This window comes from Mus caroli, unplaced genomic scaffold (genome assembly GCF_978045245.1).
Source record: "Mus caroli unplaced genomic scaffold, Mus_caroli_1 scaffold_19, whole genome shotgun sequence".
NCBI lineage: Eukaryota > Metazoa > Chordata > Mammalia > Rodentia > Muridae > Mus > Mus caroli.
The window spans coordinates 39945588-39957853 of NW_028227274.1; the positions used below are offsets into that span (position 1 = coordinate 39945588).

The 12266-nt window shown below is 38.6% G+C and overlaps 1 protein-coding gene across 3 annotated transcripts in view; it reads left to right on the plus strand.

Annotated features, from left to right (window-relative positions):
• The window catches only part of Tcerg1 (transcription elongation regulator 1), a 61639-nt gene extending 49625 nt beyond the window's left edge, over positions 1-12014 (plus strand). For 2 of the 3 annotated variants that reach the window (XM_021150562.2, XM_021150563.2), the window contains 7 exons: positions 422-572; positions 4070-4234; positions 4647-4829; positions 7456-7635; positions 8273-8356; positions 9689-9789; positions 10945-12014. In XM_021150562.2, the coding sequence (XP_021006221.1) occupies positions 422-572; positions 4070-4234; positions 4647-4829; positions 7456-7635; positions 8273-8356; positions 9689-9789; positions 10945-11146 (1066 nt within the window). In that variant the 3' untranslated portion in view covers positions 11147-12014. Of the gene's footprint in view, positions 1-421; positions 573-4069; positions 4235-4646; positions 4830-7455; positions 7636-8272; positions 8357-9688; positions 9790-10586; positions 10681-10944 lie in introns of all 3 variants that reach the window. The other variant, XR_002376977.3, reaches the window with a different exon arrangement.
• The last annotated feature ends 252 nt before the right edge of the window (positions 12015-12266 follow it).

Here is a 12266-nt window from a genome sequence, read left to right on the forward strand (position 1 = left end):
AGGTACCTCACTGTCATTTCATCTGTAGTCATCTGCTTTAAATAAGTTACCCTATGTCCTTTGTCTAGTTTGTGAAGAGTAGTCAGAAAAGATTTTCCACTGTGTTTGAAGCAAGCCTTGGCTACACCCTTGAGTGTCATAATGAGTCATTAAGTCTCTAGATGCATGTGTTCTTCATTCCTGGTGTGCCTTTATTAAAAAGTAATTTATTATATTCCCCTAATCTGGGTTGATAGCATACACTCACTAACCACATTTTCAGTCTGTCACTCTTTCTATTCCTTTCTGTGGGTCAGTTTGGATTTGGGACCCGAAGGTCTGTGGAATATGTTCTTGCTAGGAAAGTGGTATATTCCTTTATGCTTGTTTTAGAAACAGAAATAGTCAATTAAAGTTGGCATGCTTGACCATTTTCTTACAGAGCTACTTTCAGTGAATTTGCTGCCAAACATGCTAAAGATTCAAGATTCAAAGCAATTGAAAAGATGAAAGATAGAGAAGCATTGTTTAATGAATTTGTGGCGGCTGCAAGGAAGAAAGAAAAAGAAGATTCAAAGACGAGAGGGGAGAAGGTAAGGTGCTTCGTTGTAGGCGGTAGCAGTTGGATGTGTGTTTTCCTTGGATTTGCACAATTGTTGTACACATTTATAATCACTTTCTCTTCATAAGGCTTATTTTATGAATGTAAGCAAACTGTATACAGTTGCTTTAAATTCTCATAAATAAGGTGCCTTGTAAACCTGGAACTGGGTTTTAGAACTGCATGCTCTGAGATCACTAAAGTGTGTTAAGATTTCAGAAGTCTTTTTAGATGTTAACATTTGAATTTCAAAGAACTTCTTACTCTTTGTATTCTATAGAAATATAACTTTAGTAAACTAGTTTCTAATCTTTTAGTAAACGTATCTTACATATAAATTATTGCTTATCAGAATTAAAGGTCAGCTATTAAAGATTAATGCATCTGAAATGTCATTTGATAGCAATGTCAGGAACAGAGAGCTCACCACTGTGGAGGCAGAACAGTGGGGAGATGACACCAGTGGTGTCTGAGCCATCAAAACAGTCACTCTCCTTGGTGTTCCGGTCTCTTTGTCATAGGGGAAAGGGTTTCTGGAGCCTAATCATTCCTGACATTCAGAATTGCTACTGACCGTGGGAAGCTAAAATGTTACAGATTCTGTTAAGAAACCTTGTTAGGGAAGTGATCCTAAGGCTCACTTTTAAGACGCCTCTTTCAATTAAGTTAGTAAGAGTGTTAGATGAAACAGCCTTTGACAGTAATAGCAGAATTCTGATTATCTGATGGCTTCAAAGTAAATTTTTATACAATTATTTTACAGGTGACTTAAAATTATTATGCTTCTTAAACATACAGAAAAATCATGTGAACAAAGAAATCACATTTCATATGTTCATTTAAAATCACATAAGCAGCTGCTTTTTTACTTTTTTTTTTTTTTTTAAGTATATAATTTAGTTTTCATTTTATGTGCATTGGTCTTTTGCCTGCATGTATGTCTGTGTGAGAGTGTCAGAAGCTCTGGAACTAATGTGAGCTGTCATGTGAGTGCTGGGAATTGAACTCTGGTCCTTTGGACGGGAAACTAGTGCTCTTAACTGCTAAACCATCTTTCCAGTCCTCTACCTTTGACTTTTAGAATAACATATTCAATTAAAGAAAACCAAGTAAATGGTCATTTGATAGTCTATCATTGCACTTTTACAATAACTTTCTAAACATGTTTGAGATAACATGGATTTTCTTTTTATATTAAGTGTTAGTCTTTGCAGTTTTCTAGTTTAGTTTTAAGAGCTGCTCATCACTGGTGCACATGCTGTTAGAAGATTTCCTACTTGTACTGTTGCTTTAACGTCCGCAGTTTGGGTACTTAACTAGTCTTAGTTTTTCCCCCTGACGTCTTTATCCTCTGGCTTATAAAAGACAGGAGACTGAGCTAATTTAAAAAAATACAAAATGGATTATTAGACCAGAGTTGTTTTATAAGGGTTAAGTAGATCTCTTGTTCACATTTTGTGAAGTATTTGGTTAATAAAAATGTTATCACTCTCTCTCTGTATTGTTTCTGCTAATCTTACACTTAAAAAATTAGAAGATAATTGTAGCCTTGTTAGTGGTGAGACTGGCAGCAGCAGCAGGAGGTAATTGACTGTGTGAGTGAGTAGTGAGGTTTGCTTCTGTGCAGCTTTCCAGTTTATGAAAAACCACCTCCCTAGAGTTGGTTTGCTTTTATTTGGCTTATTGCATTTTGCTTGCAAAAGCCAATATTGAAACTTTTGTTTACTGCAATTTACTCATTGTAAATACTTCATTCTTCATACCTCACATTTGATGCTGTAGGCATGGAGTTAACCCTTTTAGAAAATTGGTGTTTTAATTAATTAATTAATTAAAATGTTATGCCATGTGGTGTAAGTATTTTTGCTGTGGTAAGGATAGAAAACAGGACTATGAATTAAACTCATGGTAAATGTCATTTTTTTTTGCCATTTATTCAGGAATTGACTACTTGTTGTGCTTAGCAGCTCTAGCACGTGGGCCATGATGTAAGAGCTTATTTAAAGTATCACACACATTAAAGACTAACTTACAGTTCACATGTTTAGAGACTTTTAAGGTAATATAAATTCTCACGGCTTAGAACAAACCGTTTGACACAGTATATTTATATTTATTACTATTTAGTGTAGTTTTGCCTTCTGGTTATCAGACACACCTACGATTGATATTTATTAGGTACAAAGTTGGCAAGGTGAATAGAAAAATTATGCTATTACATCAAATACTTTAATACTTGAAAAACTGGGCTTCTGAGCATTTTTATTAATCTAAAAGTTAATCAAAAGGTTAAGGTTTAAGTTTAATAACAGAAAAAGCCATAGCTGATATTTAAAAATATTTCTGAAGCAGAATGCTTGGTCAGACAGCACTCCTTGGTCAGACAGCAAGGAAAAATATTTAATCCCAGTGGTAAAGGGATGCTTGGCCCGAATCCTTTATCGAGCTGACTTTGGGTGTCTTCTGCTGTAGCCCTAATACCATAGTTCAGACTCAGTGGCGAGCCATGAGACAAGTGCCTCCTATATTTCCTCTCTGTTAAACAGACTGCTCTTGGACTGGAGGGCTAAGTTTAGTATTACTCAGGGCCTTTGACACTAAATTTGTGCTAGTATGTGACAGATATGTTCCCTGGGTTTATAGCAGAATAAATGGAGACATGTATACTTAGCTAGTTAAAAATCACAGACACTGAAATACTTTTTTAAACTAATGGTTAATAATTACAGAATTATTAGTTTTCTTATGAAGGTCAGTATAAATACTGTGTTTTTAAAAGCAAATATAAGTTGGTTTTTATTTTGTTTTGGGGGTTTGGTTTTTGAAGTAGGGTTTCTCTGTGTAGCTTTGGCTGGCCTGGAACTCACTCTGTACAGGCTCTCTTCGAACTCACAAAAGATCTTCTTGCCTCTGCCTCCTGAGTGTTGGGACTAAAAGTGTGCACCACCACTGCCCTGTAACAAGTTTTTTATCTTTTTTTTTTCTTTTGGTTTTTCGAGACAGGGTTTCTCTATGTAGCCCTGGCTGTTCTGGAACTCACTTTGTAGACCAGGCTGGCCTCGAACTCAGAAATCCGCCTGCCTCTGCCTCCCAGGTGCTGGGATTAAAGGCGTGCACCACTACCGCCCAGCTAGTTTTTTATCTTTTTATTTTAGGCATTTGACATCAAGTCATAAAAACTTGTTATATGTGTTGAATGATTTTTGAAATTTTCTTTTACTTTTTATGAGCATAAGTTATTCATCTAGTTTTTATAAAATAAGCCATTGATACATCTTCCTATTAGGGTATTTTATTGTTACTTCATAAGCCTGGCTCTTGCTAACACTATGTGCAGCTCAGTTTGAGTGAGCACAGCGGCTGTAACCAACCCCAGTGCTGCGGTCTGTGTAGTGCTGTCTGGTACAGTGTGGTAGGTTATTGGATTGTTAACTACTCAAAACATGGAGGATTTCTCATAGTGCATCATCCTGTTCTCACTTGTTTTAGATTAAATCAGATTTCTTTGAACTGTTATCTAACCATCACTTGGATAGTCAATCTCGATGGAGCAAAGTAAAAGACAAAGTAGAAAGTGACCCACGATACAAAGCGGTGGATAGTTCATCAATGAGAGAAGACCTTTTCAAACAGTACATAGAGAAAATAGCTAAGGTAACTGTTACTGCTTACTGCTCTTATACCCTATGTTACATTTGTTAATGTTGTTTAAGAGTGTATGTTGCTTTGATGCTGGGGCTGGAATTTTTCTCGTAGTTGATTAAGAAGATGAAATTATGAGTCTCGTGGTTGATTGGGAAGACATATTTGTAATGTTCTGGGGAAAAGTACTTGAATACTTTTGACAAGATATTTTATGGAAAATTTTTGTTGTTTTAGTTTCAAACCAGGGCTTCTCTGTGTAGCCCTGGCTGTCCTAGAACTCACTCTGTAGACCACGCTGGCCTTGAGCTCAGATTTATCTAGTTCTGAGTGCTGGGATTAAAGGTGTTTGCCACTGCCACCCAGCTTGTGAAAAAATCTTAATGAAGTTGGTAAAGAGGATAATGTAATTTTATTTTTACAGAATTTAGACTCAGAAAAAGAAAAAGAGCTGGAGAGGCAAGCCCGCATTGAGGCAAGCCTTCGAGAACGGGAAAGAGAAGTTCAGAAGGCACGCTCTGAGCAAACTAAGGAGATCGATCGGGAGAGAGAGCAGCACAAACGGGAGGAAGCTATCCAGAACTTCAAGGCTCTTCTGTCTGACATGGTACAGTTCTCCTCTGAATACTGGACTTTAGACATGGATTTCATTTACCCATGTTCTGTAACCTAAGTATGACATAGCTTGTTATTTCTTTCTTTTTTTTAAAGATTTATTTATTATATGTAAGTACACTGTAGCTGTCTTCAGACACTCCAGAAGAGGGCATCAGATCTCATTACGGATGGTTGTGAGCCACCATGTGGTTGCTGGGATTTGAACTCTGGACCTTTGGAAGAGCAGTCGGGTGCTCTTACCCACTGAGCCATCTCTCCAGCCCTAGCTTGTTATTTCTAGAGCATTTAAAACTTGAGTTCTTGGTATTAGTGGATTCTTCCCCACAGGTTGAAAACAGCTGCTTTAGGGTCATCATTGTTCCGGTCGGTTGTTACACTGGACGGTAGGAGATACAGGATTGGTGGGGACTGCCAAGAGATGACTCTTGAGACTTTTTTACTTTTTTTTTCTTTTTTTCCTCTTCTTTCTGCTGCTTTGGGAGTTGGGGAGGTGGGGGGGGGGGCTCTGCATTCTTGACATTTTCAGTAATTTGAACTCTCCTTCCTGGCATTGGCATTCCCCTAATTTGTTGTAATTACAGTTGCAGTGGTTTAGGGAACAGCAAACCTCATTTTGTCTCTCCTGAAAGAGGTGAAGGTTCTCTGTACACCCAGCAGTTGTGTGCCAGTCAAATTTAACACTTGTTGCCTTTATTTTGTTGTAAAAGTCAATTTGTTTGCTCTGAGATGCGGTTTTCCTTTGACTGGGCTGGCCTCGAGTGCTTATTCTCTTGCCTTGAAGAGTGTACCACCATACCTAGTTCAGCACCTTGGATAAAGGAAAGACCATCCTTGTGTGCCATCCTTGCTCTCCTTGGTCCTTGGTGTGCAGCTTTGCTGAACATGAATCCAACCTTCTGTCTGTGGCAACTACTCACCTTCCCATTGCAGTGTCGCAGGCTCTCAGTCTTGAAGAGGGCCCACTGGACCTCCCTTTGAGGTTGCCTGCAGCCACACCTGGGTGTTCAGTATACAGCATTGTAACACTTACCACATTGTCCTGTGGAAAATACAAGTGTGCTCTTTGAAAGAAACAATTGTAGTTCCAGTGTCAAGCACATATTTAGATGTTAAATGTTAAAGAAATTCTGTATTTGTATACTTCTTCTTTCTTCTCTGTCTTTACATTCTCTCTCATTTCCTATCATTGTCTGTAGTGTGACAACTTTTAGTTGCCATTAGTGGGGTTGGTGAACCAGCCAGATCTGTGATGTGCTCTGTCTTTTTTTTCAAAGTTAATATTATTATTTTGAAATTAGAGATTGTGATGTTTCCATCTTTGTTTTTTGTGCTCAAGATTGCCTTGGCGCTTAGGATCTTGTGACTCCATAGGCATATAAGAACGTTGTCTAATCAGCGGGCACAGAATATCATTCACATTGTTTGTACTTTTTTCAGTTTTTGTCAATGTTTAATAGTTTTTAGCATGCAAGTAATTTACTCCTTGCTTAAATTTATATTTACTATCTTTTGATGTGGGGGGTGTTGATACTGTTACGAGCTTGTGAGATTGTTCTCATACTTTACATTTTGATTGCTTGTGAAATCTTACTGATATTTTATTTGTATGGTGATTTTATACCCTTTACTAAAGTGTTTGTTTCTAATAGTGTTTCAGTGGAGTCTTCATGGTTTTTTTTTAATATAAGATCAAGCTATCAGCACCTAGAGACATTTTAACCCCCCCCCCCCATTTAGATGCGCAGGAGAGCTGAGGGTGAATATCATAATACCTCATGTCATAGAAGAAAATGTTCAACTTCCCACTTTTGGAATTCTAACTCATCATGGCTGGTCTTTACTGTACTGAATTCCATTCCCCATACCCAGTCTATTGAGTTTATAAAAACTACTTTCTTTCACTTACTTACTTATTTGTGTAAGAATGCGTGTATGCCTTTGGGCTGTGCAATATGTGTAGACCTCAGAGGACGACTTTCAGGAGTCTGTTCTCCTACTATGTGGGTTCCTGTGACTCTAATCAGGTCACTGAGCCTGGCTGCAAGTGCCTTTTACTTATTGAATCATCTTGCAAAACAAGGTTTGTTGTACTGTGTTTGGGGAGGAGAGATTTAGTGCTGGAAGAAGGCAAAATTAACATTAGTTTTAAATGACACAGCACTTAGAGATATAAAGTGCAGTTTAAACCTCTTATGGGTTGTGACTGATGGAAGATAATCTGCTGCTCATCTTTGTCAACTTCCCCAAGTCTGAGTAGTTATTTCATCAAGTAACTGCTCACTGTGAGTTAAGATTGTGCTCTAAAGTAGATTGTAGGAGACTTCTGAACTAAAATGGTATTATCACAGCCTTTCGCTTAAGATACTGGAAATGAACATTGCTTGGTTGTTAGTTAACTTGATGGTGAGCTTGTGTCCTAAAGAAACTCACTCGCTGACAGTAGTGGTCCTATCTGTTAACATAGGATTTATTTATGATGTAGTTTAGTCGAAGAGATCTATTTATTTTTCAGGAAATATTTTTTAGTTTCTAAATGTGACTACCTCCTGACTACAGTGTTGAGCTTCTTATTGTGGAATATACAAAATTCACTTGGTTCCTTTTTTATTTTTTAGGTACGTTCTTCAGATGTGTCCTGGTCTGATACTAGGAGGACCCTCCGGAAAGACCACCGCTGGGAATCTGGGTCCTTGTTGGAAAGAGAGGAGAAAGAGAAACTTTTTAATGAACATATTGAAGCGCTTACCAAAAAGAAAAGAGAGCACTTTCGGCAGCTTCTGGACGAGACCTCTGCGGTGAGAGCCCCTGATTGTCCTGCCTTTCCTCCTCTAGACTCTTCATTTAGAGTTGATGGAAAATACTGATGTGATTTTTAGTGTTTTGTTAGACCTGTTATTTGAATTCTTAGGTTTTTATGACATTCTCTTCTGAGTTTTCTCCTCTGTTTAAACATGTCACGATGTTCTCCCTAGTCAGGACTTAGTTCTTTTTGCAGCTGCTTCTTTGGTGAATGCCCTTAGTTAGCTGTGAGTTATCGGCGGGGTCCCCTCTTTCCCCTCCATTTGCAGTGTGGTGCTGTAGCCCCTTATCTGGCAGGTTGTACACTTTGTCATCCAGGTTTTGTTCCTCTTTATTTGCTCTTTTTGGTGATGGTTTCTTCAGAAGTTATGATGTTTGCCCATGTAAATACAGGGTTTGCAGGTGATTGTCTTAGGCCACCTTGAAAGTATGGCCATGAAAATAACTTGTGGCAAGCCGCAAAAAAGAGATTGCATTAAGGCTGCTCCCTGCCCCTAACTAGTCCACTTACGCTTGGGCATTACAAGAGCTTGCAGGTCAGTGTGTAATATTATGTACCATATGTGCTGCAGTTTGACTCCCTGCATAGAAGGGAATGATACTTACGTTTTTTCTTCGCTTGTTTTTTCAAAGATTACCTTAACATCCACATGGAAAGAAGTGAAAAAAGTAATTAAGGAAGATCCTCGCTGCATTAAGTTCTCCTCCAGTGACAGGGTAAGGGTTTGTCCTGTTCCTGTGGAGCTTAGGCAGACGTGAGACTGTGTAGTGCTGGCTGTCCTCCTGATACGCCTCCGTCTGAGCCTGCAGAGTGCTGAGTACAGACGTGTGTGCTCTGCTATGCTTGGAAGTTTATGAGTATTCATAGGTGCATAATCATCACTAGTGGCTTGACCAACCAAGAAACTGGTCATTTTAAGTGTATTACATTAAAGTATATGAAATGTAGACCAGGATTTTAAGTACATTTCATTTGCTTGTTTTGTTTTTCAAGACAGAGTTTCTCTGTAAACGCCCTGGCTGTCCTTGGACTTGATTTGTAGACCAGACTAGCCTTGACCTCACAGATATCCACCTACCTGCCTTTCTAGCACTGGGATTAAAGGCATACATCACATGTCTGACTTCTAAATTGTGCTCCCTGTAGTAGTAAGGAAGTGATAATCTAAAGCTTAGAATTTCAGGGTGGGGTTGAATGAGACTATAGTCTGTTTCAGCTGGCGATTGGTCCTAAGCTATCAAAGCACCTTCCTATTAAGTCATGCGGGCAAAACAGTAAGAGGTCCTAAGTTCTTGAGGAGGAGACTTTAGAGTAGCAGAATCTCTTAACGCATGAGATGTTAAAAGTAGATTCCATTTCTTGCACCCTGACTTCTGTATAGGAAACAAATTTACTTAATATCTGATATATAGAATTATACCAAAAAAAAAAGCTTACTATAATCTGTTCTATCCCTTTGGCTTTTTTACTTGATATTTTGTTGAATTTTTAATGTGTGGACTACAGAATATGTATGGCTGGGAAAGAGTGATAGACTGATAGCTGAGACCCAGTCAGTTTCTAATTTACCCGACAACTGCTAGGGAATTGATAGCAAGGTGTGTGTAGTTAATACTAACAGTCATTAGCATTTCCTTACAGAAGCTAAATGCGCAGTATGTACGGACTTGCTTTGTATGTCCATACTCTGTGTCTTATTGTTCTTTGCTTGAAGTTAGATATTCTATAGGAAATAAGTGAGTGCCTGATCCTTAGTTTTTCATTCGTGCTTCCCTCCTGAGGACATAATGGAGACTGAAGGAGATGACCCTGTAGACCATTGAACAGTGGAGTACACATAGCAAGCTTTCATATTCAGCTAGAATATTTCATATTCTTACTTTTCCTTAAAGATGTACTTTGCATGTTATACACTACAGTAAGTTTTACAGAAAGGACATATCCTTGCCTTCTGTTTTATTACAGGACTCAATGTTTTGCAATGTTAATAAAGAAGTTGTTTTAGTTTGTGGGCTTCCCTTTTAATCTTACTTTTCCCATCTCTGCAGAAAAAACAAAGGGAGTTTGAAGAATACATCAGAGACAAATACATCACTGCCAAAGCTGACTTCAGGACACTTTTGAAAGAGACCAAATTCATCACATACAGGTAGGTGCAGTCCGGTGTCCCACTGGCAGCTGCTGTCTCCTAGCCTGTACTCTAATGGCCAGAGCATACTTTTCACTCACACACATGTTGACAGTGTTAATTTTAGGAGTCAGAAGATGCCAGCTTTCCTCATGGGGAGATACAGGCCATTTCCTTTTTTTTTTAAAGAAAGGGCCCAGATGTCAATTCTCATTTTGTGTTATGTATATCCAGTTTTTAAAATACACTTTTATTTTTACTTCACTGCTTTTTTTTTCTTTTTTGAGGACCCTCAACTCTTTAAGAATTGTAATTCACAAAGAGACTTTAAATTAATTCTTCACTATAACAACTTACCTTTGCCTCCTCTGAAGACTGCTGAGTGGGGTTAGACCATGAATGCCTGAATTCATCTTCTTAAGGCAGAAACATAATTTTCCTCCAACAGGAAAGGAGTTGCTGGATACACTTATTTTTTAAAAAGATTAAAAAGCAGAGCCTTTAAAAAAGGTTTTGGTGTTGCACACCCAGAGGTCCATCACCACTAGTAACCTTTCACCGGGAAAACATTTTGGCATGGCCTACAGTCTGTGTGCAGGAGACCAGTTAGGCTTCATGCGCCAGCATTTCCTCCTTTAAAAGACAGCTTTGAGGAAGGAAGAAGGAAGGAAGGGTGTGCTCGGGAGGATAGATAGTGCTGAGGGTGTGCTTCGTAGGTGTTTTGTCATTTGGATTTTTGGTCAGGATCCTTAATGTTTTGCATCAGCTTGGGCTTTTAAATTAGATGTGAAGTAAGACTTCTTTCTACATTTTTATAGTTAATTTAGTGAAAGATGTGAAAGTGAAAGCTTGTGAAAGATGCTGGGATTGGCAGCCCCGCAGACTGAAGTCCTCTGTTCATCCACAGAACAGGTACAGCACGGGCAAGACTTACCTACCCACCCTCAGCCCTGATCTGGAGGGACCACCAGTAGGGGCGGGAGGGTAATTCAGCTTCTGAGGCCCTTTCACTCCCTGGAGTCTTTGCTGAGGCGATTTACAAAGGTGACTGCTGCAGTGAAATTTTTCTTTAAAAAAGTGGAAACACAATTAGGAGCTAGATGGACATTTCCGGCTCATTTCTGCAAGGCCAGCGAACAGCAGTCAGTAATTCTTGTGCTTTTTTTCTTATTTCAGATCCAAAAAGTTAATCCAAGAATCTGACCAGCACCTGAAAGATGTAGAGAAGATCTTGCAGAATGACAAGCGGTACCTAGTGCTGGACTGTGTGCCCGAGGAGAGGAGGAAACTAATTGTGGCCTACGTGGATGACCTGGATCGCCGCGGCCCGCCCCCTCCTCCCACAGCATCTGAGCCCACCAGACGATCAACAAAATAGTTCTCAACACCCTGCTTGCATGAGCCAAACTTTCAGGTTTTTACATATGTGCATTGGTCAGCCTATTGCAAAACCACCTGGCGAACAGAAGGAGAAGCGGTCGTGGGCGGTCTCGGGACAGAACCCTTTGAAAATAGTTAACGCTTTTCTTTGTGTGGCATGACTGACATACATACTCAAATATAGGCTGTCTCTAGTAAATTTAAAATCTCGAAGCTAAAAATCATCCTTTTATAAGGTGTGGAAGCCAGTGACTTGGTGATGTTCTTTTACTAGCAGTGTTACTCAGCAAGACAGGAGAATTTGTGGTAGGAGCTTGGAAACACCACAGACTCCAGGAAAACTGAAGTTGGAGTTGGTTTTTGATTTTGTTTTTTTAAGCGGGTAAAAGAGAAAACACTGAATTGAATTCTTCCAGAGACTATGATTATTACAATGGACATACTTTTACCTTTGTCTCTAAAGAGCAGATTAGTTGTATTTGTTCATGTATGTGCTTTGATTCTCCCCTCTGGAGTTATAGGCCAAGTCTTGTTTACCCCAGGAGAAGATGTATTTAGTAATTTCTTCTCAGGTATGAACCACATTCATAACTAACATGTTGGCCAGAGTGGAATCCTGGTTTAAACATTCTTTATTCTCCACTGAATGATCTCTACCAATATTCTCAATTAGACAACAAAATTCCCTTTCTGGGTGTTCCTGTAAACTACTCCTGTTTGAATGTTTGAACTTTTGTTTCTAAAAAGTTTAATTTTAAGATGTTTGAATGTTGAATTTATGTATTTGAACTACAATAAACCAACCCTTTTATATATGTGGATTGTAAATGATTATTGTTACACAATATATTTTTTAAAAACTCTTAGACCCGTTTTTTATTTTTTGTTTGTTTGCTTGCTTGCTTGGGTCATTGGTTTTTTGTTTTGTTTTGTTTTGAGAAAAGCATGTGATATTTGAGACAACAAATCTTAGAATATAGTTTTTAAAGGCTTGACTATAATACTGTATTTCTAATATAAGAAACAAGAAATTTTGTAGAAAGCCTATTCTCCCTTTCTTTTGTGTGCCTGTGTGTGTGTGTGTGTGTATGTTTATATGTGTGTATAGTCAGAGTCTT